The 27,533-nt window shown below is 40.0% G+C and overlaps 1 protein-coding gene across 1 annotated transcript in view; it reads left to right on the top strand.

Annotated features, from left to right (window-relative positions):
• LOC126355743 (G patch domain-containing protein 1 homolog) overlaps positions 1–26,694 on the top strand; it is a 47,964-nt gene extending 21,270 nt beyond the window's left edge. Inside the window, exons 7-9 of the mRNA XM_050006125.1 lie at positions 10,885–11,158; positions 15,547–15,793; positions 24,505–26,694. Of these exons, the coding sequence (XP_049862082.1) occupies positions 10,885–11,158; positions 15,547–15,793; positions 24,505–25,239 (1,256 nt within the window). The 3' untranslated portion in view covers positions 25,240–26,694. The remainder of the gene's footprint in view (positions 1–10,884; positions 11,159–15,546; positions 15,794–24,504) is intronic.
• Positions 26,695–27,533: the final 839 nt, after the last annotated feature.

The following is a 27,533-nucleotide window of genomic DNA, read 5'->3' as shown; positions in this document are numbered from 1 at the left end:
TTTGTTGTTGGCTGCTTTTTGCCCAACAACTAATGTGAACAGCAACCGATGTAATATACGAGGTGCATTCAAGTTCTAAGGCCTCCGATTTTTTTTCTCCGGACTGGAAAGAGATAGAAACATGCCCATTGTTTTAAAATGAGGCCACGTTCATTGTCAATACGTCTCAGAGATGGCAGCACCGTACGGCAGATGGAATTTTACCGCCAGCGGCGAGAATGAGAATTGTTTTAAATACTTAAAATGGCGACGTTTTCCTTACTGTATTTTTGTAAAGAAACCAGATGACAGTTATAAGAGTCAAGGGGCATGAAAGGGAAGCAGTGGTTGGGAAGGGAGTGAGACAGGGTTGTAGTCTCTCTCCGATGTTATTCAATCTGTATATTGAGCAAGCAGTAAAAGAAACAAAAGAAAAATTCAGAATTGGTATTAAAATCCATGGAGAAGAAATAAAAACTTTGAGGTTGCCGATGACATTGTAATTCTATCAGAGACAGCAAAGGAATTGGAAGAGCATTTGAACGGAATGCACAGTGTCTTGAAAAGAGGATATAAGATGAACATCAACAAAAGCAAAATGAGGATAATGGAATGTAGTCAAATTAAGTCGGGTGATGCTGAGGGAATTAGATTAGGAAATGAGACACACAAAGTAGTAAAGGAGTTTTGCTATTTGGGGAGCAAAGTAACTGATGATGGTCGAAGTAGAGAAGGTATAAAATGTAGACTGGCAATGGGAAGGAAAGCGTTTCTGAAGAAGAGAAATTTGTTAACATCGAGTATACATTTAAGTGTCAGAAGTCGTTTCTGAAAGTATTTGTATGGAGTGTAGCCATGTATGGAAGTGAAACATGGACAATAAATAGTTTGGACAAGAAGAGAATGGAAGCTTTCGAAATTTGGTGTTACAGAAGAATGCTGAAGATTAGATGGGTAGATCACATAACTAATGATGAAGTATTGAATAGAATTGGGGAGAAGAGGAGTTCGTGGCACAACTTGACAAAAAGAAGGGACCGGTTAGTAGGACATGTTCTGAGGCATCAAGGGATCACAAATTTAGCATTGGAGCACAGCGTGGAGGGTAAAAATTGTAGAGGGAGGCAAAGAGATGAATACACTAAGCAGATTCAGAAGGATGTAGGTTGCCGTAAGTACTGGAAGATGAAGAAGCTTGCACAGGATAGGGTAGCATGGAGAGCTGCATCAAACTAGTCTCAGGACTGAAGACCACAACAACAACAACAACAACAACAACAACATGGAGAGTGGAAAGAATAATTGCTTAAATACCTCTATGCACGCTGTAATTGGTGTAATATTGTCTTCGCAATCCCTGCAGGAGCGATGTGTAGGGCACGGAAGTATATTTCTAGATTCATCACTGAGAACTGATTCTTGAAATTTTCTAAATAGGCTTTCACGAGGTAGTCTGCATCTGTCTTTAAAAGTCTGTTAGTTCAGTTCTTTCAACATCTTCATTACACTCTTCTATGGGTAAAACAAACCTGTGACCATTTGTGCTGCTCTTCTCTGTATATGTCTAATATCCATTGTTAGTCCTGTTTGGTATAGGTCCCACACACTTCTGCCATATTCTAAGATCGGTCCCAGGAGTGTTTTGTTAGCAATCTCCATTGGAAACTAATTGCATTTCCCTAGTATGCTACCACTGAACTACAGTCTGCCACCTGTTTTAACTATGAGACAGTGTGATTGTTTCATTTTGTATCCATACAAATTAATACAGCTAGGTATTTGTATGAGTTGGCATTTTTTAATTTTAAGAAGTGCACAGTTTTACTCTTCTGAACACAGAGTGAGTTGCCAATCTTTGCATTACTTTGAAACCTTATCGAGATCTGACTGAATATTTGGACAGCTTACTTCAGGCAGTACTTCATTATAGGTAACTGCATTATCTGCTAAAAGTCTCAAGGTTACTACTAATGGTGTCTACAAGGCCATTGATATACAACGTGAACAGCAAGGGTCCCAACACACTTCCATGGGGCACACCTAAGTTACTTCTACATCTGTCATTGACTCTCAATCCAAGATAATGTGCTGTGCACTTTCCACAAAGAAATCATCAATCTTGTCACAAACCTCAATTGCTGTACCAAATGATTATACTTTTGGTAAGAAACATATTTGTGGTACTGCGTCAAATGCTTCTTGGAAGTCAAGAAACGCTGTATTGGTTTTCCTGCCTTGGTCCATGGGTTTCAGTATCTCTTGTGAGAAAAATATGAGTTGCATTTTAAATGATTGATGTTTCCAGAATCCATACTGGCTCGCATGCAGGTGGTCATTCTTTTTGAAATATCTTTTACATTTGCACTCAGAATATGTTCTAAGATTTTGCAACAAACTGATGTCCATGATAGTGCATGGTAGTTATGTGAAGCAGTTCTGCTTCATTACTTTAGAGGGATATGACCTGTGCTTTCTTCCAACCACTGGGCACCGTTTTTTGTTTGAGGTATTGTGGTTAAAACGGGGGCTAACTCAGTATAAAATCTAATAGGGATTCCATTAGGTCCTGGAGCTTTGTTCAAATTTAGTGACTTCAGTTGTTTATCAGTGCCACTACTCATCTTTGTAGTGATACAAGAATTAAGTTGGAGAATTACTCTCGGGTTTTCGAAATTTTGAAAACAGAATTCAGTATGTCTGCTTTTGCTTTGTTACTCTCGATTTCAGTTCCTGCCTCATCCATGAGTACCTAGACACTAACTTGATGCCACTAACAGCATTTACATATGAGCAGAATTTTTCAGATTCTGTAAGAGATGTCATGATAATATCCAGCTGTGGCTCTCATTGGAGGCTTCATACACTGCTCTCCTGGCATCTAAACATATTTTCATTCAGCATCTCTTTATCTATTAACTGTTCTAATCCCACAAGAGAACATCACATGATGGCTTGACATTACAAACTTGATAAAGTCTAGAAAACAACTTATTATAATGGGTACATTAGCCACAGAATGGCTCACAATAAAAGTCTGGTAACACATATGCAGAGGTGAACATGTAACTGTGTCAGGGCTGGCCAGGCCCATCTCAAGAAGCTGTTGGCCAAACGATAGGGTGCACTGATGAGAGGCTGCGTCCACATCCACAAGTGGCAGCCTCTGATAGTTGTCGAACTTTTAGCTGCATCTGCTGACTTGTGTGGTGTTCCCTATGGTTGCGCACCAGGATCTACAGTGTGGATGTATGTTGGTCAGTACACCTCTTGTCCCTTGGGGGACTGAGCGAAGTGTTGCAATGGTTCACACACTGATTCTCATTCGGGAGGGCGAACAGTTCAAACCCACATCCGGCCATACTCATTTAAATTTTCTTAGGTTTTTCTAAATCACTTCAGGCAAATGTCGGGATGGTTCTCTTGAAATGGCACAGCTGACTACCTTCCCCATCCTTCCCTGATCCAATGGGACTTACGACCTCAATGTTTTGTCCCCTCCCACTAATCAACCACCCCCTTGGGTGGTTGCTGATACCACTGGCTGCCACAATGTTGAGATGATATCCACATCCATGGAGGCCGTGAATGTGAGAGGCACAATCAATCCCCAGTTAGCGGAGATCTGGGGATATGGGCGAAAGTGGCCAGTGTGAGGAGAACCCCAACACTCCTCTGTCAGAACACAAGATGACAGGACTGACAATGGCCACTACAAGTTGGGATTCATGGCAATGTCCAGCAGTGGTGTGGAAGGTGGAGGTGACACTGCCACAGGTGGTGGCTGCTCCTGTGACATTCAACCAATGAGGAGTATGCACTTTGGCTGGCGCACCACTGGAGCTGTTGCAGGAGACATAGGCCCTTTGGGTGGAGGTACTGCTGCAGACGAAAGAGGAGGCTGGAACCCTTGTGGATATGCGGTACCCAGTGACCAGGGTACTAAAAAGGGGGTATTGCGGCTGAGATAGGAGGGGGGAAGTGGGTGCTGCTCACCTGGATACAGAGCTGATTTTGATGGCACTTGACCTCACTCTTCCCTGTCCGCACGGTGTATGCAGTGGCTGTTCCGGCATATGATGATTGCTGGTAGCTAGCAGGGGCACCAACGAAAACCAAATACCAACACTACCATCCTCAGTCTAAAACCTGATATGCTGGAGAGCGACGGTGGGCGAGATATAGGATGGGGGAGACGGAGCAGCGTCCTTGGCTGGTGCCCGTGGATAAGCTGTGTAGGGCTATGGGAACAAATAGGAGTCACCCAGTAGGCCGTCAGAAAAAAATTTAATGCCTCTTTGGCAGTGAAGTCAGTGGAGTCTTGTAGGCATTTTTTCATCTGGGTCTTGAAGGTATGAACCACATGCCTAGCCTCTTTGTTAGCTTGTGGGTGAAAGGGAGAGAAGCGAACATCGCAAATGCTTGACCACACACAGAAATCATGAAACACCTGAGACAGGGACTGGTGTCGATTGTCAGAAATGAGCATGGCTGGAAGACCTTCCACAGATAAAATCTTGGAAATAGTTTGAATAGGATATCAGTAGCGGCTGGGGGGGGGGGGGGGGGGCACCAGACCATGGGAAACATGCCAGTGACAATCAGCCATATCTGTTCACTATGGGCCACAGAGAGAACAATGACCTGAGAGCTGCCTGTTGACTAGCACAGTGGAGATATGCAGCAGCTGTGTTCCAGCTCTCAGTCAGTGCTGGGCCAATAAACATGACTGTGAACCAAGGCTTTGGTGCAGGGAACACGTTAGTGCCTCTCATTTAACATCTGTAAAACCTCCCACTGCAAACTCCTGGGAATGACCACTCGGAGAGCTTCATTGTCCATGGAGATGAGCAGGACACCATCTAAGCATGGGAGATGATGGCAGAAGACAAAGCAGTTGCGATGCAGATCAAATGAGCAGTGTGGAGTTCAAGAAGTCCAACTCTGTTGTACAAGGCAGACTACTTGCCTGAGGATGGGGTTGGCCACTGTTGCCTTGGCGATTCGAACACTAGTGGTCAGAAAACTGTCTACTGTTTGGCGGTAGCAGACATCCAGATGAAGACACACAATTTCCTCCTGATTGAACTCAGGGTCTGGGCCAATGGGCAAGAGGCATAAGACATCCTTAGGCACGATGTGGGGTGAAAATGTATGTCGTAGCTGTGTTTGGAGAGCAACAAGGCCCACCCAGCAACTTGTGAGCCGCCTTATTGGTGACTTGGGCAGATGCACTAAATAACAAATTGGTGGTCTGAAATTAGTTTGAATTTAGTGCCATACAAAAAAAACGTGAATTTTTTTGTTGGGATCAAAGATAGCTAGACACGGTTCTGACCACAGGCATATCTTCTGTGTGGTGGAGCCCTGGTTGCATTCTGGTAGCCAAACATAGGGAGCACTTTTACGTAGAAGGAGATGCAGTAGGTGCGTGATAGTGGATACCCCAATAGTGAACCAATGGTAATAGGCAATTTTACCTTTAAAAAAAAAAAAAGCCTGCAGTTGATGCAATGACAAGGGATGCAGGCAGGTCTGTAATAACCCTGAGAAAACTCTCCAAGGGTCGGGCATACTGCCTTGAGATGATGTGGCCAAGATACCCAAGAGATGAAACTTCCTGGCAAATTAAAACCGTGTGCCGGACCGAGACTCTAACTCAGGACCTTTGCCTTTCGCAGGCAAGTGCTCTACCATCTGATCTACCCAAGCACGACTCACGACCCATCCTGACAGCTTCAATTATGCCAGTACCTTGTCTCCTACCTTCCAAACTTCACAGAAGCTCTACTGCAAACCTTGCAGAACTAGCACTCCTGGAAGAAAGAATATTGCGGGGACATGGCTTTGCCACAGCCTGGAGGATGTTTCCAGTTTTAATCTGCCAGGAAGTTTCATATCAGTGCACACTCCACTGCAGAGTAAAAATTTCATTCTGGAAACATCCCACAGGCTGTGGCTAAGCCATGTCTTCGCAATATTCTTTCTTCCAGGAGTGCTAGTTCTGCAAGGTTTGCAGAAGAGCTTCTGTGAAATTTGGAAGGTAGAAGACCAGGTACTGACAGAATTGAAGCTGTGAGGACGGGTCGTGAGTTGTGCTTGGGTAGCTCAGGTGGTAGAGCACTTGCCCGTGAAAGGCAAAGGTCCTGAGTTCGAGTCTCGTTCCAGCACATAGTTTTAATCTGCCAGCAAGTTTTATATCCGCGCACACTCCACTGCAGAGTGAAAATTCTCATTCTGTACCCAAGAGATGGTTGGAAAAATTTGAACTTCTTCAGACTGCAACACAGACCAGTGAGGAACATTCCTGCAGCAGGGCCTTTGGTGCAGCACCTAATACAAGGTGAGAGAAATCCCTGACAAAAACAGTGCACAAAATATCGTAGCATCCGTGATCTGGAAATAATGAAAATGTTGCCATAGGTACTGTTTGTACATCAGCTCATCAAATGGTGGGAACTGAGGAGGAAGTGGAACCAGAGGTGAATTTGTGGAAAACAATGGCGGAAAAGCCTGTTCCATGGGTTGTATGACCATTATGAGGGCCTTCTGTTTTTGCATCAGTGTTTGAGTCAGAGACTCCGTGCCAAGCACGACTCACGACCCATCCTGACAGCTTCAATTATGCCAGTACCTTGTCTCCTACCTTCCAAACTTCACAGAAGCTCTACTGCAAACCTTGCAGAACTAGCACTCCTGGAAGAAAGAATATTGCGGGGACATGGCTTTGCCACAGCCTGGAGGATGTTTCCAGTTTTAATCTGCCAGGAAGTTTCATATCAGTGCACACTCCACTGCAGAGTAAAAATTTCATTCTGGAAACATCCCACAGGCTGTGGCTAAGCCATGTCTTCGCAATATTCTTTCTTCCAGGAGTGCTAGTTCTGCAAGGTTTGCAGAAGAGCTTCTGTGAAATTTGGAAGGTAGAAGACCAGGTACTGACAGAATTGAAGCTGTGAGGACGGGTCGTGAGTTGTGCTTGGGTAGCTCAGGTGGTAGAGCACTTGCCCGTGAAAGGCAAAGGTTCTGAGTTCGAGTCTCGTTCCAGCACATAGTTTTAATCTGCCAGCAAGTTTTATATCCGCGCACACTCCACTGCAGAGTGAAAATTCTCATTCTGTACCCAAGAGATGGTTGGAAAAATTTGAACTTCTTCAGACTGCAACACAGACCAGTGAGGAACATTCCTGCAGCAGGGCCTTTGGTGCAGCACCTAATACAAGGTGAGAGAAATCCCTGACAAAAACAGTGCACAAAATATCGTAGCATCCGTGATCTGGAAATAATGAAAATGTTGCCATAGGTACTGTTTGTACATCAGCTCATCAAATGGTGGGAACTGAGGAGGAAGTGGAACCAGAGGTGAATTTGTGGAAAACAATGGCGGAAAAGCCTGTTCCATGGGTTGTATGACCATTATGAGGGCCTTCTGTTTTTGCATCAGTGTTTGAGTCAGAGACTCCGTGCCAAAAAAAAAAAAAAAAAAAAAAAAAAAAAAAATACAAAAAGCAACTGCCCAATGAAAAACACATGAAGAGATGGTCCTACTCACAGCTAGTGTATTCTTATTCCACAAGAGAACGATGACCGACACAACAAACTTTATTAAGTTTAGAAAACAACTTATTATAATGGGTGTGATAGCCATGGAGTGACTCACAATAACAGTCCAATGGTTTGTTCTGTTGACAGTGCTACAGATTGTGAACTTCATTGAAACACCATGAGCAAGGCTGGTATTCTCAACCTTCTTTGCCAGTTACTGGAATGATCCAAATACGATCTCAGAGCGCAGTCAACAGGCATCATTTGTCCCAATAACCGCCATATCTGCAGCTGGTTGCACCCTGATCCCTCTGTGTCTGCCTAGCCTCTTTAACGTGTTAAAAAAGGACTGAGTGTTCATGTTCCTTCCCATCCCTTGATGCCATTTCCCTGAGGTGCAACATTATTCGCTGCATGTTTGAAGTGCTTACGATAAATAGACCACTGCTCTTGACACGGTATGCAGCATGTTTCCCAATAGGTGAAGTAAATCTCACTGGCTTGGTGGAAGACAGTGCCTCAGAATTGTTGATTGGGGGATGGGTGTACCATTCTGAGATATCCCTGGTTTGGTTCCTGTCTCCTCTGTACAGGATGCCTAAACCTATCACTAACGCCTTTACAGTCAAATGACAAGTAGTGATAGATCCTGTACTTACTGCAGGAAAGACATTAGCCAGTGAAGAGTATAATACTTGAGGTAACTTGTATCTCTGGTACATGACTCTTGGTTGCCCTTCCAACACACCATTTGCGGCAACTTTCAATTGGCTGACAGTAGTTAGAGTAATTTCTAGCTCCTTATGAACAGCAATTAAATTATCCCATGACTGAGGACAACATACAGAGTGGAGGTGCATTGTGCTGCTGCAATATTTTACAGGGCAGTAAACAAATAACTCTAAGCTAAGTGTGCTTATTCTCCTTTAATTCATAGGTCTGAAGATTAAGATTAAGTTCACTAACAAATTTGACAATAGCATTAATTTATGATAATGCAGACAATATACATCTGTGTTAAAGAGAAAACCAATGTGGCACAATATGTTCGTTATTTACAGTGACTAAGTCACAAATGCTGGTTTACTACAAAACAAGTTATCCACAACACTCATAACTTACAAAAATTGTAAGAAATACATGTTTTCAAGCACATGAAAATACTCAAAAACATGTCTATATGGATATCATATTCTCATTACCTCAGAACAGAGTTTCAACGTTTGTGTGTCACTTTTTCAGAATTTAAATGTTAGCATCACAAATACTACTTTTATATAAGATGGTATCTGTTCTTTCTGACATGTCCGAAAGAACAAATAACATCGGTGACCATGCAGCTCGTTAGAGTGAAATTACAATGAAATGAATGCCCCTAGCTGCATACAGGACATGTCCAAAATAACAGTTACCATCTTCATATATAGTTAAGGCTCACCAGCCATTTGACTATTTTCTTCTGTGCAAATGCACAAACAGTGTCCGAACTCTTACAGGAATTAGCAAAAAGCCGCGAGTAATGAGTATAATGGGCAGGGGCACTATTAATATAGTGCGGGACAATAAGTTGCGAATGTGGGTCTCACAGGAGTCTTGCCAGAGCTAAGTCCCTGCAGTTGCACTATCCTCTCTGTCCTTGGTGACTCAGATGGATAGAATGTCTGCCATGTAAGCAGGAGATCCTGGGTTCGAGTTCCAGTCGGGGCACACATTTTCAACTGTCCCCGTTGATTAATATCAACGCCTGTATGCAACTAGGGGTATTCATTTCATTGTCATTACTAGTGTAAGACCAATCACATTTCTTATTTCCCGTATTTATTTTTAGGGTGATATTTGTTAGTAATTTGCACTAATATATAAAAAGGTTGTTTCTTTTTGGTTGATTCTTTATGGTGAATTTTTCTTTCACCATAATTTTTTACTGCTTAAGTGCATGTCCACTAGGTAATAAACTTCTGCACATTGCTTGCAGAATCTACTTCTGCAAATTGTTTGATGTGGAAAAACTCCTAGCAAGTCAACGTCCGTGTGATTTATCAACTCACAGAAGTAGCTTCCGCAAGTTAGTGGAAACAGTTTCTTGCATCTTGCTGCAAGAACTTACCATTTGCTGGAAGTTTTCCTCAAACTCACAGAAATTTTTGTGTTGACTACCAGTATGAAAATGTCAGTGCATTAGAATCACGAAACAAACCAAGTTTCACCAGGTGAGGAAGTAGAATGGCAATAGAGATGTCTTAAAATTTTACTGGATTGTTTAAGGTCAGACTAAACATAAATATATTATATTAGTAATAAATACTGTTTGCAAAAATCAAAGAGTAATTAAAAGGCCATCTCTTGGTGGTACGGCTTGCTGCATTTTTGTATCCTGTTTTTGAATCTTTTATTGAACAATAGATGAGAGAGATTCGAAACTAACGTACAACATTCTCAGAAACTCTTCAGTCTGAGTGAAGCCCCCCGATTTTATTTCATTCAGTAGTGATTCTTGATAACTTAAATATGTATGCCTCTATATCCTCTATATCCATCACTTCAGCCAAACATTTTGTTTTTTCCTAATCTGGATTTTAGTAACTATTTTTCTTCAATAATAATAATAATAATAATAATAATAATAATAATAATAATAATAATGCAGTAATGGTAGCGGCTACTCTGTCTTTAACCATGACACAATAAACTTCCACTTGCCCGCCTCGTGATGCTGCTGTAATGGAAACACTTATTCAAGTAGAAGTTTGGACAACATGGTTGTGGAGTGAAAGCGATTAATATAAATTAACTTAGTATTAAGAAAACCGTCAATGTGCTTAAGACTGATTTCTTAATACTAACTTAACTTCAAGTACTTGCAACAAGTTCCTGAAATTAACATGTGGTGAAGGGACTTTCAGGAGTAAACATTTTCTGTAATGTAAATGCCTTAGCAAATGCTTGCAGAAGTTAGTTGCTAGTGGACACATGCCTGTATGTAAGTATGAAGACTTGACTTTGAAAGTGTGATGAATAATTAATCATTTAAATGAAACTACAGGTAGGACATTGGATTTAAACCTGGAAGAACCATACTTTCTGTTCTTCCCCATTTAGGTTTCTTGTAATTTTTTTAGTTCATTCCAATAGAATAATGGTATGGCATCTTCAATATGAAGATGATGAACCCTTCCATCTTCTAATCCACCCTGTGTACATCCTGTACAGAGTAATGGTACATAGTGATGTTATTTGAGTGGTGAGTTAGTCCAAAACTAAACAAGAAAAGCAATTGAACATAGCTTTGAACATCTTTGTTGAATTCCACCGATTTAACATTCTTAATCATTTCAAAAGATATAGACTATGATTTATTTTCAGCTGATTTTGCAAAATGCCAGCCATTGGATATGACAGAGTGGCAGCGGGAGCAAGAAGTGGCAGAATTCGAGCGTGTGGCCAAACTGGAGGCAGCCATGAATGACCGATTTGTCCCAGCCTCTGTTCCTGGTGCTGATGTTTTGCAAGAAGAAATCCCAGCATGTGTATCTGCAGCGAAGGCAAAGATGTTTGGCAAGCTCACCAGAGAGCGCTGTGTCTGGAAACCAACGAGTTTGCTCTGCAAGCGCTTCAATGTTCCTGAGCCACAGGCTGGGTAAATAGTGTGTTGCACTGATTGTGTTATTTAGCTATGTTAGTTTGCTTCCTACTTATGTTTTTGAAAGATTAGTAGATGAATTAATAAAGTATGGTAAGTTCTGGTTTAGAATTATGAATTATTGAGGAATAAAGGAGATGACTCACCAAAAGGCAGAAACGCTGCGTTGTCAATAGGTACACAAACAACAGAGCTTTGCTAGCTTTCGGAATGAATTTCCATGTTCAAGCTTGTAGGAAAAAAATGAACATGCACATATCCGCACACACGTGTGTGCGCGCGCGCGTGCGCTCACACACACACACACACACACACACACACACACACACACACACACACACCTGTCTTCCTACATTGTGCTCAGTCGACATATACATGAAATGGTTTGGGGAATCCATAGAACATAAATGAGATTTGCTGAATGGGGGTTTGGAATCATATATTTACAAATACAGATCCACTGTTTTAACGAGTGTGCAACATTCCTTAATAGAACAGGGAGCATAACTTATACAAAGATATTTTTTACTATTCAGGACAATTTTTAAAGAATCATCTACATTTCTATCTCAGATTATCTGTACTGTGTGTGACAAAGATTTCTTATTCCTGTGGTAAGATTGTGTATTAGCTTCAAATTTCTCTGGTTTTATCACCATAATTATGCAGTGAGGTGTTGGTGGGAGAATGAAACATGTTATATGACTTTCCTTGGGGCACACATTCTTCTACTGTGAACAGTAAATCTTTTCATAATTCACAGTTCCTCTGTTACATTATCTGTCACTGGAATTTTGATGCTGTCATGCTCACCAAAAGAACACACAATGAAACTCACTTCTCCTATTTGGATACGATATGTTGCCTCTATTAATTTTACATAGTAAGAATTTCAGAAGCCAGACTGAGATTCACAAGTGGCTCCTAAAGAAATAAAATGCACACACGAGAAAAGGGAGATTTCAAAGTTCTTACTGAGTGAAATAGGCCTATGTAAGCTTCCTTTTTTTGTGTGTGCATGTCATTTCTTTAGGAGCCACTTGTGAATCTCAGTGTAGCTTCTGTCTTTCCAGCAATTAGTTTTATGTGGTCATTATACTATAAATAACACTGGACACAAACTCCTCCCAGTACCTTCGATATGCTGCAATTAGTGATCTTGTTACTTCTCTGTATACAACAGCATCATCCACAAGCAACTTACATAAAATTCAATCATATGGATGTCTCACCAACTTCTTCTTCTGAAATTAAGAAAATTATATATTCTGTCAAAAGTAAAAGCTCATGTGGAGTTGATGGTGTTTCTAATACATTACTAAATGTCTGTTCCCATATAATAATCATCATCTTTTCTGACATGTGTAATGACTCGTGGTATTTTTCCAGAGAGACTGAAACGTGCCATAGTTAAACCCCTCTGTAAGAGAGGTGATTGGAGAGATGTCAATAACTTCTTACCCATTCCACTACTGACATCATTCTCCAAAATTTTTGAGAAGGACATGTATTCTAGAATAGTATCCCGCCTTAGCAACTGTAATATCTTCAGCAAATTACAGTTTGTATTTCACAAGAGTAGCTCAACTGAGAATGCTATTTACACATTTACTCACCAGATTTTACAAGCATTGAATAACAAGATAGCACCAGTTGGTATTTACTGTGACCTGTTTACGGCACATTTTAGAATCATAATATTCTTCTGGATAAACTGAGGTCTTGTGGGACTGGTGGTATAGATAACCAGTGCATAATGCCATATCCATTGAAAAGAATGCAGAAAGTTGTACTTAGTAAGTCAACCAATGTAAGCAGAGGAGGTTATTCCAACCGTAAAACAAAAGAGTCATGTCATGTGTTACCTGTGTAGAACACATAGGAGATTGTTGTGTCTTTAGGTCCCTTCCTTATAACTCGCTGTGACACACGACACAGACACAAATTTGAATACAGTGAACAGACATGTCAATGACTGGACAGACAGTTCATAATTTGGAGGAGGAAGGGGTGGGGGATATGGGGTGCGAGGGAGATTTGAACATGGATCTCCTCCTTCGCAGTGCAACACCATGACCACAGAACCACAACACCTTAAGTATTTAAACTCGCTTGATGTTGCAAATCTTGAGCTTGGACCATTCGTGGTTTCTATTTCACTTCTTTTTTCACAGTTAATTACACCTTATTCCTGTTTTCATGCTTGGTCTTTGTTCATTTTTTGATGAGTTATCCATTGGGACATCTTCCCACTAAATCTGAGTGGAGTGCAACTGGGAGTTTCCCTTGTGATATAAGGAGAATCTGCAGGCCACTGAAAGTCCCCTCCTGTGGAGATCATTTGCTGTGTTTCAGATTATTAGGTGACATGGAGTTGTTGCTGTCCACCCCATGTTACTGAAACCATTTTATTTCTGAATATCAGTTTCATAAAGATGTAGTTCTTCAGCAAGAAAGTTCTGTGTTATCATTGTGTAGTGCACAGATGTCAATTTGACTGCCTTCCCACAAAACTATGGTCTTAAAAAATATTACATCACTGAAGCCAATAATGTGATGTTTGGATGGAATACAGATGCATTGAGTGTGCTTTTGGATAGGACTACCAATCAACATTTTATTTCTTCACTGAACCACCTAAATGAAAAGTCATCCGTCAGCAAAATTCACCCACGATTTCAAATCATTGGCTTTGGTATCACCACTAAGCTTGCACCATAGCCAGTTCGAATGAACAGAAACTCAAATAATTGAACTGTGTGCATTGTATGGTGTTACTAGTTAGCTTAAGGATGGCAACATTTTGGTGAGTCAGAGTCCCTTATCGTGGCATATCTCTTCCTCTTGACTGCGTTATACTCTTTTCAGAATCAGTTTTAGCCCTCACTGAAGCAAGAGTTTCACAGCAGTGGTGTATCAAAAACTCCATTCCATTAAAACGAATAATATTATTGTAACATTTGATGTTGCATTAGTGTCATATTAGTTCTAGGCTGGCCGCAAGGCACAATAATATATGAATCCTACTACTTTAATTGCCATTGTTACTTAAAGTTTAAATGGAACTAGAACTTCGATATTACACACTTTCTGCAGTTTGAAGTATGTAAATTTTGTCTTGGATGCGACTTCTGTATTTCTTGGGTTGAAAGAAAGTATAGAAAAAATTCTGAGGGGAGCGCTATGTTATCAACAGCCTTGTTTTGTTCGCATGAGAATGTCCCTTAAATGCCCACCAATCTACAGTGAGAAGAGGTTCTGGCAAGAAATGTGTATTGTGTGTATTTATAAGATTCTGAGAGTGTATTTGTGTAATGAACTAAAAAAAATTATTTCTTCTCATAAATGTCTCCTGTAATGATATTGATGATAAAATTAGGAAAATATTGTCAGTTACTGTTCCATCACATTATCTGTGAATGGAATAAACTCATTACGGACCTTCTGCCACATAATTTATGGTGCCTTGGAGAGAACTGATATGGAACCACTCCAGGGAAGTGTTGTAGAACCATTATTACAGAAAGAAACTTCCACATGGGAAAAATCTATTAAAAACAAAGATTCCAAGACTTACCAAGCGGGACAGCGCCGGCAGACAGGCACAATGAACAAAACACACAAACACACACACAGAATTACTAGCTTTCGCAACCGATGGATGCTTCTTCAGGAAAGAGGGAAGGAGAGGGAAAGATGAAAGGGTGTGGGTTTTAAGGGAGAGGGTAAGGAGTCATTCCAATCCCGGGAGCGGAAAGACTTCCCTTAGGGGGAAAAAAGGATTCTGTTGTTTGAACAGAAGTTACAGTCCTATAAAATTGTTGTGAAATGCACAAAAATTTGCAAAGTATCAACACTTGGTGGAGGCATTGGCAGTGTCTATCACGTTGTGCATAAATAGGGAAAGATATGTCACTGTTTATGTACATGATTGTTACACAGTCACTGGAAACAGCCACATCCACTAAATATCTGAGTGTATGCACATTGAACTATAAAACTGGAACAAAAACTCAATACTAATTATAGGAAAGGCATATGTCATACTGAGATTCATTGGAAGAATCTGTAAAAAGTGCCATGCACCTATTGAGGAGGTAGCTTACAGAACTCTTGATCAACGTATATCTGCATATTACTGCTCATACTGGGACTCTCACCATGTAAGGTTGATAGAGAAAAAAAGAGAAGATCCCAAGATGAAGAGCAGCCTGATTCATCATTGGTTCATTTAGTAAGGGCAAAAGTGTCATGGAGACATGCATCCAACTTATTAAGTGCCCATATTTGTTGCTGAGCTCTTGTGTATGCAGGCTGTGATGTACTTGTAACTGAATAAATATGATAGTTTTTCCAGTATTTTTTAATTCATTTCTCTTTTACAGTATTAGCCAACCATCTGCATCTCTAGTGAGAAAGAAAGGAGTGAGCAAATTCTCAGTATTTGATTTCCTAGATGCAGCAAATCATAATATCAAACTGACTGAGGCTCAAGTAACTGATGAAGCTGAAACCGCCAAAACTTCGGCAGTGTCCCCTGTTCAGAAAAAAGAAACTGTTCCTCAAACACAACCTACAACATCATCAACAGTTGCAGATAAGGATCTGACAGAACAGACAAATGATGATCGGGTAAGCTATGAACAGTAATTGCTATTTGACTGTTGGAAGTGAATATGTTAATATATAAACCGTGTTATGCCACTTGTGACTGTATGTTTGGATAGAGTACTGTGTAATTGTTGCCAGTAAACTCCAACATTGGCACCACAATCAGTTTTCACATGTGAAATCTCCTTTTATTTTCTGATGCTCTCTCCAATATCCATCATGCGTTCTATTCTCAAGCAGTATGATAGCTAGTTTCTATTCCTTCACTCGAATGTTCCCATTGTGTGCCTTTCATCATCGAGTCATTAAACCTACATCTTGCTTATTTTGTCTTTCAAGTACACAACTTGTGCTGTTCGCTGACCCAAATTTCAAAAAACGTATAAAAACTGCTCTTCACATTTGTAAGATGTTCACAAACAAATTATACTCCCTTTAAACAATTCATTAACCTTACTCTTAGCTGCTTATCCAGGGGTACACCATAAATCTTTAGTTTATGAGTAGGAAACACACACAGACAGTCACAAGACTTTTGGAACCGCAAATCTCTTCATGTAGCAGATGTGATGGCACGAATATAGAAAGTAAAATGTAACACTGATTGAATGGTTAAAGTCACTCAGAAACACATATCCAGAATGACATAACAACACAAGATGAAATGGGAAAACCAGTAACGAAATCCAAGTAACAAATGAAGTTTGAAAATGGAGAGGCTAAAGATGGTGGGTCAGTTGCAAGTCAAGACGTATGGGAAGGGCAAACTAAACAAGAAATATAAAAGAGACAAAATTGGCAGGAAACTGGTTTTGCATCCTTGTTATATAATGACCAATCTATCAGTTTTTTTAATTAACAACAATATGAAAAGGACAAATTGCTGTTCACCACATGGTAGAGGCATTGAGTTGCAGATATTGTTCACAGATGCATGCGCGCGCACGCACGCACACACACACACACACACACACACACACACACACACACACACACACACACTGTCGACTCTGGACACTAAGGACCAACTGTGAGTGCAACTGAAGTGAGAAGCAGTTTTGAAAGACCTTGTGTGTAGAAAAAATAGTGAAGCTTTAAATGTACAAGTACCAAATTATAGAAAGAAAGCCATACTGATTGTTGCCAAAATACATGGCTGGCTCACAGAAATATCTAAAAGTACAAATGGAATCTTAAGTATTTTAGAATTAAAATAAACTGGCCATGAAAGATGTAGAAAGAGAGTGAAGCAAAAACAGCTACTTGAGATTTGAACAATGTTGATGGGGTTGAATGTAATACATTATAAATAGGTGGGGGAACAGATTAACAGAGGTTTTCAAAAAGCTATCTCATGTAATAGGACAGGGAATGACCACATTAACAGGAGATAATGGCAGAATAACAAGATATCAAAGGTATAAGGGTAGTGCCAGAAGGATAAGTGAAAATGGAAAAAAATATAATGAAGAGGGAAGAACAACAGTGATAGAGAAAGTTAAGGAAGAAAATGTGATTTGATTATGGTTTCTTTAGAGGTGCAAAGCAAGCTTCAATTAGGGAAGGAAACTTGTTATGCTTTTATTTCCCAAAGAAACTGTCCCATCATTTGACTTAAGCAATCTCAGAAAACCACAGAAATCCTAAATTTGGGTGGTTGGGTAGGGATTTGAATCCTAGTGTCCTCAGATGTGAGACCAACGTCTTTAGCTCTGTGCAGCATTGTTTGATGTCATGGTTACCGAAAAACCAAGAAGGAAAGGGCACTATAGTAGGTGGTAAGAGTAGGTTGCTATAGATGTTGAGTGTAGGGAGTGTGAAAGAGCTGAATGCAAAAAACAAAAGATGTGGTGGAAACAGTAAGAAATAGAATTGGTAAAAGTAGTCTCCAACATAGTCTTCAGTGATTACTGACAATGAAATAAAAAGACTATTATTAGGGGTCATAAAAGGAACAAAAAAGAAATAAAACTAGCTGAGAGATAAAAGAATAGAAAAATGGGCAAGAGAAAGCAAAGTAGAAACATACGTTGGGTTGGTCCAGGGGTGGTTACCGAGGAATCAGTGTGCACAGAGACAGAGAGCAAACTAATTATAAGCAGATGTAATGTGTAACTTCGTTTACTTAATGTTCTTCTGAAAGTCCAAATTGTATGCCACACCAGTCCGTTACACAGGTATATTCATCATAAACAAATGCATAAGTTAGTAATGCTGCAAAGGCTCTAGGCGAGCTCCACAGTTAGACTGGCCGTCATCGGTGCAGCTTCCGTTTAAGTCAGCTCACTTGTGGTGCTACTTGTGTATGCAGCCGAGAGTGGGTGTATGAGCCGGCTGTAGATTGACAGGATAGTCACATGTGTTACTGCTAAACTCATGATGTAGAATGCCTGGTGTGGTGTTGATAGTTTATGATACTTCTCCCCCGCAAAAACTGTATTGGTACTGCTGAAAATGACAGCAAATGCCACTGAGAAGACAGAAGCCAAAACTCGAGCCGATGACAAGCTCCTGTCCGCACCCCAACATCTGTCTTGCAAATGGCTGGAAACTTCAGCTGCGAAATGAGCCATAGGGTGCACAACTACACCTAGGGACACAGCATTTTTTTCTATTGATGACGGTGCAACAGTGACCAATGGGTACACTTTGAGCCACTGGAAGGTTGCAGGGTAAAGGGGCCCATCTCTTGTGAATGGGGATTCAGACATTGTGGTGATGGTGACATCAGAGCATCAGTAGCCGTTGGCTCCCTGTCTGGTGTCAGCAGTGCAGGACATGAGAGAGGTGAAGGTGGCTGAAGCTGCATGGTCGTCCCGGGCTCCGAAACTGCAATTGAAAACCAACAGCACTATCAAGCAGCCCACACAAGTGAAGCTGATTCTGACGGTGCTTCTGGAGCCCAGCAGGACGCTGTAATAAATATAAAGAATGGCCCAAGACTTTCTTGATAATGCCTTGCTCCCAATGCCTGTCTCTTCTGAAAACTCTGAAAAAGATGACATCATTAACATTAAACTTAGAGCACTGTGGAGGATGGACTGACTACTGCATAGGATGCAGTAACTGCAGTAGTGTACTATCCCAACACCCATGCCAAAGTTCCGCTGTTGACTCGTTGCGTGGCTAGGAACAGTATGATGAGAGGAAGATCACTAACACTTGCTCCCACATATGGGAAGCACCCCTAGTATGGGAAGCACACAACTTTTTATCCGTTGTTTGAATGTTTGGATGAAACATCCCACTTCAACATTAGATTGAGGGTGGAATGGTGCTCTCGTCAAATGCTCAGTGGCGTTCATGTCATAAAACTGCTGAAATTCTGTTGAAGAGGACTTCTGGTAAACTTTCAATGCAAAAAATTCACATTAAAGTTGTGTTGGTAGTAGTTGAAGTGGTGGATTCTGTTGGTGTGGACTGGGTCCATTATCCAAAACCAGCACTTCTGGTAAACCTTCAGTGCATAAAATCGACATCAGAGTCATGATAGTAGTAGCTGTTGTGGTGGATTGCATTGGCACTACAAACGGAAACTTGCTGAAAGCATCTACCACAATAAACCAATGAGAATTTCTGTAGAGACCCACAAAGTCAATATGCAGACACTGCCATTGGGCACTGGGCGTGACCCAATCAAAACGTTTCTGTGATGGAGCAGCCTGGTGTTCCACACACACTGGACATTATGAAGTCAGTTGCTCAGTTTGAGTGTCCATGCCAACCGATGTGCATTGGTGTCGGGTGAACTGCTTATGGAGAAGGTGAAGAATGCCCTTCTGAAGCACATGGGGCACACCACACAGAATTGGTTATTGTCTGTGTGTGATAACACCCTGCTGGACATAAGTTGTGCCATGAAGCAAAATAAAGGCATATTATTAAATCCCCTGTATGCTTAATTCAATGTGGCCAACTGATGTGGAGGTACTGCAACAAAATCTTGAGATTGGAGTCTGCAGCCATTGTGTGAGCAATCTGTCAGTGGTTGATGGGAAAACCATCAAGAGTTTTATCGTCCTGAACATCAGTGTGGAAACATGACACTTCAGAAGTGTCAAATCTGAATGAGCACCGTCTGGGATGTGAGAGAGAGTGTCTGTGTGTGAATGTGTAGCAGTTGACCTGTGAACAATTTCTTACTGATAATTTGAAAAGAGCTGAGACCAGCACTGCAGTTTTTGTGCCGTGCATGGAGGGACTGGTTTGGAAGTGCTGAACAACGAGGTGAGAGGCTTGTGACCCATCTCCAAGTAAAATTTTCTGCCATATAAGTATCAGTAGAATTTGGTCATCATATACATTGTTGCAAGAGCTTCCTTTTCAATCTGTGAATAGTTGCACTGTGGTTTTGTAAGGTGTTTCAGTGCAAAGGCAGTTGGCCTTTCAAACAATCCATTCTTGTGTGAGAGAACAGTGCACCAGACAAGAATCAATCACGAAAACATCTTTCAGTTCCTCAAATGCAACTTGTCACTCTTTGGTCCACTCAAACAGAACATTCTTTCATCAAAGATGATGCAGAGGTGTTTCAATCTGTGCAGTGTTTGGAATGAGCTGAATGTAACAAGTAAATTTACCTACACAGCTTAGAGTTCACTGACATTCGATGGGTACCCTTCCTGTTGATTACATGTTCTAACCATTCAGTCTCATTCTGGAAGAAGAGTCACTTGCCTTTACTACACTTTAGCCCAGCATCTGAGAACACTTGAAACAATTTCCTGAGTTTCAAAAGATTTTCATCGGGACTACAACCTGAAACAACTGTGTCATCCAAATAATTTTAACAAGAATGAACTGTAGCAGTCAGCTGTGTCAAATAATGCTGAACCCATGAGGGTGCTGATCACAAAAACCTGTTGCAACTGTTCATCCAAGGGAAGTCACAAATAAACATTGTGAAGATAAGTCTTGGAAAAGAAGTGACATGCACCAAGATTGTCCATGAGTTCCTCAGGCCTTGGAAAAGGAAAGCTGTCACTGTCTGTGGATGTACTGTTGCCTTGAAATCTGCACTTGTGGCACTGAAGTTTCCTTAATTATCATGAAAGGTGATGCCTACTGACTCCCTGCTGCAGGGGAAATCACACCATTTTCCTGCCTAGATAAAGAGTTCTTGTGCCATCCAATCCCAGATAGCTTGAGGGATGAGTCATGCTCGGCAAAACTATGGTTATGCATTGTCGTTCATGGTAATATATCCCTCAAAATTAGTAGCTTTCCCTAGGCGATCTTGAAAAAGTCGCTAAATTCGTCACACAGTTTATCTACCCTTTCTGTAGACACAAAATATTTCACAAAGAGAACATTTTGTTGAATGCACAAACCTAACAAATCTAAAGAATTGATACAGAAATTGTTTCCACTGTCACCTGAGCACAAAGCCGTGAAAGTTACTGTCTTAGTAACATTACAAAAAGTGACAGGTTGGTTGCAAATACCTAATACAAGAATGTCATATCCACTATAATCAGAAAGAGTTGCCTGTGACTTATGAAGTTTGTACTTGCCTGACAATTCGTAAGGCCTTCAGTTCAGCAAAGTCACTGATGCACCAGTATCCAACTGCATGTATATTTTGTGAATTGGCAGTCTGTAGAATGTCAAACATTTTATTTGCATGACCCTGAGTAGAAGAAATGTGTGACTTCTTCATTGTGGCACTTGATTTGCACCTCGTTACTCTAGAGTTACTACTTGGCTTTGAAAAAATTGCTTTGACATTCATTGGTTATGACTTAGGAGAACATGCAAAGTGTGTGTTGGACTTGCATTTTTGCAAACAGACAACTTGAATGTGATCGCACACTCAGCCCACCGATAACACTTAGTGTCATGACACTGGCATACCTGGTGCTTGTGCATTGTGAAACACAGAGGACGAGATTTAACAGAGCTGCTTAGCACACTGAATCTGTTTACATTGCTTCTCTGGCTGAGACTTTGCATGATCTACTGGCAAAAGCTGTTTTCTACTAGTCTTCATGACAAATAGGAGTGGAATCAATGTCAACCGCTGCACTGTAATACAAATCCTGATGCTCCACTAATTCCAAAAGCTGTTGCAAACTAGGATAATGATATTTAAGAATCTGTTTGTGTATGTGAGGATTTGACACATTTTGAGCAATGGTGTTCCTGATCATGGCCTAACTGTCATAACGTCTACACTCACACTTAAATTTGGAATGGCATGTAAGGCATTGTAAGTCTGCTACTCACTGCTTATGTGTCTGATTAGGTTGCCTCTGTAAACTAAAGAATTTGTAATGTGCAGTTGCCACATTAATATGTTCATGAAACTACTTGAATTCCACAGCAGTTAATTCTTCATAAGGAACACATTCAGGGTGGTGAAAAGTTAGCAGGCAAGCCAGGACAGAGGAACACCAACTGTTGCAATGAAATACGGTTGCTTGTCCCTACCTTCAGTGAAATGTGCCATGATGTGTCTGTCAGGCTGTGCCCAATACTTGAACTGTTCCTCATGCGTTAGCTAAAAGCATGGAATGGTGGTATGGAAACAGGTATTGCTGGCTGTGACTGTGCTGCAGGAGCTATGGCCAGCTATGCTGTGTCATGATTTCCATCATTTTCCGCTTGTACTGTGACTGAAACTGAACAACCACACAATTCTCATGGAGGCCTGGCTACAATGAAGAGAAAAAAATTACAATGAAAAGTGTGCATGGTCACTGAAAAAAATTGATTAGACACAGAAAAGAGAGAGGGAAAAAAAAAAAACATGGGCAAGTGCAGACCAAAGGTTGAAATACTTGTGAGTATAGTCTTGGCACCACTTCTTGGTTTGGTCTGGTTGTGGATACTGAGAAATAGGTGGGTTCTGAGACAGAGAGAGAAATAATTATAAGCACATGTAATATGTATGTAACATTGTTTACTTAACTTTATTCTGCAAGTCCAAAAAGTATTCCACACTAGTCTGTAACACAGGCACATTTGTCATATACAATTGCAGTAACAGGGAGACAATTTAGTAATGATGCAAAGGCTCCAAGTGAATTCCATGATCGTATGGCTGATGTCAGTGTGGCATCTTCTTAAGCAAGGTCAGTGGTGGCAGTACCCACATGTGCAGCAGAGGGTGTGTCTACGAACCAGCTGCGAATTGTCAGAGCTGTCACATGTGCTGCTGCCAACTTCTGGATGTAGAGTGGCTAACGTGGTGTCACTAGTGTAGGACACCACATATAACATCTAAAATTTTCCTGCCCTGATTGACAGACAGTATGTTTCAGATGTCCGGTGAATAAATGGAGTCATCAGCCTGGCTGGACACTTCAAAGCGTATTGGCTTTTAAATACATTCTGACTGTTTCTGTTCTATAGCTGCAAATGGAGAACAATTAAGAATGTGACACTTTTTTGTCTTTATTTCAGTTAGTTTCTTTATTCCTTCTACATTCTGTCTCATGTTTGTATGATGTCCTTTGCTCACTTGCTCTTACCTCTCTTCTGTAGTGACATTTACCTTTCCATAGGGTGGTTTGGTGGCTCAGTAGTGAAGTGCAAGGCTATATATCCAAACATCTTTGGTTCACTCTGCAGTCAATCACACTATTTCTATATATAAATTATCACTTGTTTTACGTTTGACAATGTTTCTTAGTGTGAAAGATGCAGAGTTGCACTGTAGTCAGATACTGTCTTAAATTATAGGTCCACCTATAACTGGTTGAATCAGTCAGTTCAGATGTTGGAGGAAGGTAAGGACATACCACCTTCACCTAGAAAAAAACAACTGTGTTGTTCAAATCAGTCTTCAGATTGATGACAGCTTTACCTTTTTCAGCAGTGTCTTATGACCCAGGGAGTTTTTGCTGTGGAACAACCATTTCTGTAATAATACTCACCATTCATTTTTCTATTAATGCATTGTCACTCCATTTGTTTTTCTAATCATGATGCAGTGATTTGTAACACTTTGAAGTAGTTAATTGTTTGTCCTATTGTCCTTACCGATTTATTCAAATCTGTTTCATACAGTTTAAGTTTTTCTAGTAAAATAAAGTACCCATAGACATTGAATTTGTTTAATGTAGGTATCTTGTTAGACCATAAAGACAGCTGTCAATGTTTGTGTGTTACATAATATATGAGAACAATTCTCAGTATGTACTGTTCATGTTTAGGAATAAAATGGGGAAAACTGAAAATTATTTTTGACACTTAACGTGCATATTCAATTTGTTTGTTGTATGTGCTTTTTTAGTTTATTTATATACTGTATCTTTTACATTTTCTTCAGCATTAATTCTTTGTTCTGCTTAGATAGTGCACTGTAAAAGACATTATCAGCTAATTACATAAACAAAGAAAGTAAATGTATGGTTAGCCCTCTGTGTAAAGAGTTTGCAGTTCTGCACACGTATTGTCCATTGTTCATAATCATAAAACCATATATTTGTTATGAGATGAGGGATGGGGGAAGGGAGAGTATCGAGAGTCAGAAGAACATGAAAATTTTTGAAACAAATCATTTAATGCTGGTAGTTGCATTTCCATCAGTTGTTTGACATCTGACAAAATTGAGAAGTAGTTCTGATTAAGTTACTAGATAAGTTGAAGCTAATTTATTAATTCTGATTAGTCATCCCAAAATTGTCTTGGGCATAGACTTACTTGAAAGTGGTGCTTAAAGTATTGTTAATAATAGATATTGCCTCACTCAAACTTTTAGATACTTTACTCTCTTCTTTGCTGTTTAGGTGATGGACTTTGCTGATCCACCCTCAAAAATGGACCTGTACAAAGCTGTGTTCCTTAGCAGTAGTGAAGATGAATCAGCATCTGAAGATGAACGTACTAATACAGATAAGTCACCTAGTCAGTCTGCAATTACTCAACACATTAAATTGGAGCCAGGCACCACAAGAGCAGCTGAAGAAATACCTGGTACTTCATTATTTGGAAGGTCATCTTTTGCAACAACAGAACCATTGAAGCAGACACCAGCAAGTGCACTCAATATTTTGAGGAATACATCACCACCTCGAGGAATTTTTTCCAATCTAGACCTTGATGCAATTAATACTCAAATTAAGGAAAGAATGCAGGGAAAATCTTCTGATTTTAATATTGGACTAAACAGAACAGATTCTGACCCAGTACGATCCTCTGAAGACACTGTTAGTGCTGACACAATATCAGGAGCAAAAACAACCACCGGAGGTAGCAAACCTGCACAGGCACCAGTAGATGATGACAGTGCAGCCATGGAAAGTGCAATGTATGGACCCTCTCTACCAAGTACACGTATTCCCCATATAACTAAAAATACAAAGCTAATATCAGAGTCTAATCTGACAGATGAACTGTCATCTTTCATTTGGGTTGAGAAGAAAAATAAAACTTCACGCAAAGAGAAACATAGGAAGGAACATAAAAAAGCATCAAAACATAAGAAACATAAATCAAAAAAGCATAAGAAAAGTAAACATTAATTTAATGTATAATAGTAAATTTGTACATATATGTAAAGTAAATGTCGTGTTGATACCGGCCTATAATTACCGTATGATGATTTCCTGTTGCTCAATATTTTCATCTTTCATGGTACTGGTGTGTGTATGTGTGTGTGTGTGTGTGTGTGTGTGTGTGTGTGTGTGTGTGAGTGTGTGTAAGGGGACATGTGTTGATTACTCGTTTAAAATGTAATTAGTTTGTGTATGTGCTGTCTTGATACTAGACTATATTTGTAAATTGTAATAGTGTAGTTACTGCAGGCAGAATTTGTATGTTTCAAGGAATGTATTACTGGTCTCTCACCTGAAATTAGTAAAATTTCTATCTGGAAAATTATTTTTAAAAAAGTAAATTAAAATAATATTTTGGCTCTGTTTGACCACATATGTTTGAGTAAGAGTACAGTTATGCGGCACATAAAATTTTCATTTTTTTAATGTGTCAATCACATCATGAACAGCAATCCTTGTGATAGCCCTTTGGATAGTTGCAACGTGTGTTAGTGGCAAGAAGTAATATTCAAACAAATGTGTCTAGGTCAATAATAAATATACATTTCTGTTTCAAAATTTGGTCCATTAGTTGCTGCCATAAATGACTTTAACTCACATTGAGATTTTATTGCTGTAACTCTTTTATACTGTTGATCTCATGTTATAAAAGGTGTTGTAACAACCTGGTCAACTGATATGAAACTGAATCCTCTCTTTTCTCATCATGTCTTCAGATTGCATTTCTATACATTTAGTTCCCATCTTTCCCCACATGTGCCTGATAGTGAAATGGAAGTGTTTTTTTTTAAAAGGTGCAGTGGGGATGTAAAGTAGATTGACATATTTGGCTGTCCCCCTGCATATGAACTGCTCTATTTGTTGATTATTGACACTTCTCAACCTGCTGAATATTGTGCCAAAAATGTGTTTAGATAGTGGGAGACGAGGACAAACATGACGTTCCAGCTACTAAATAGAGTAATGGAAGTATTGATGTGTGATGTACATCATTCTGACACAAAATACAAGAATGTTCAATTCATTCTACTTAAACTTCTCAACCAACAAAAGGGACTGATTACCAGCTTGTGGAGATTGGGCAAATGTATAATCCTTACTACTGCTGGCTTGTTATCTGTCATAGGTGTGGATCACACACCACCTCATTGTGCCCCACAGCTGTGCTAGCTGAATATAAATAGGTTACACTAGTGATTTTACAGTTGAAATTCTAAATGTGGGAAGTTTGCAAATTAAATGTAAGCAAAACTGATTTATAATGGTAGACAAGAGTGATATTTAAGTTTTGATGAACTGATTATTTATTCATCAGTGAAAAAAACAAGAAGTGGAATGGTAGCCTCACAAAAGGAAAGCAAACATAGCATCAAATAAATTCATTAGTATTAATCGCATGGCAACTATATATTACTTGAGAAATACAAATACAATATAACACAATATGTATGTAATTAAAAAATTTACAGATGTATTATTTATATTATTTGTCACATCTGCCCAAGAAAGACCCAAGAAATCCAAGGGTTTCCATTGTATGAGTTTTGAGGGCGTTCTTCCACCATGTGTGTGACAGCGTGTCTCGGAAAGCCACTGGTGCTCTCTCAAGTAATAATCTTTCCCCATCTGTATGGTAGGTCACTGCATCTCCCATGGTTCTTGATCCTGTTAAATGTACTCCAGGTCCTGTGAGGCAGATCAAGTTCCCATGGTTTGCTGTTGGCATGGAGAAAACTCTGGAGCTCTGGTGGTGTATTTTTATACCATTCTCACCTCCCAAGCTTAATGCAGATTGAAGTTATTGTCCGCCAGGTGCTATGTGTTCTGAGTGGGAGATTTCTGAAGTGGAGTCAGTTGATTCGGATACTAGGTATGTTCTCATCAATTGACAGCTGCTGGTTGTTGCAGATTTTCTTATATTTGCTGAGAAGATTATTGTAACAGTCCACATTCTTTTAGTTGTGTATCTACCAAACTTGTGCAGCTGCTTAGTCATCAGTCACACCTACCAGGCCGATAATATTATATTCACATTAAAGCTTGTGTATATGTGATTCAAGTGCTGGCAGATTCCCTCCATCAACTATTTATTGTAAATGCCTGTAATATAAAGTCTCATTGTCCACTAACTATTCATAAACTGTTAACAAATACATACAGTTAGTAACTCATTAAATCAAAATTAATTTTATAATGCACATTCATTGCTGGTTAGAAAACGCGTATTCATTCTTGAATGAGAAGTAGGAAACCTGTTAAGT

Source organism: Schistocerca gregaria, chromosome 3, assembly GCF_023897955.1.
Source record: "Schistocerca gregaria isolate iqSchGreg1 chromosome 3, iqSchGreg1.2, whole genome shotgun sequence".
Lineage (NCBI taxonomy): Eukaryota > Metazoa > Arthropoda > Insecta > Orthoptera > Acrididae > Schistocerca > Schistocerca gregaria.
This window is presented reverse-complemented; position numbering and strand designations above follow the sequence as displayed.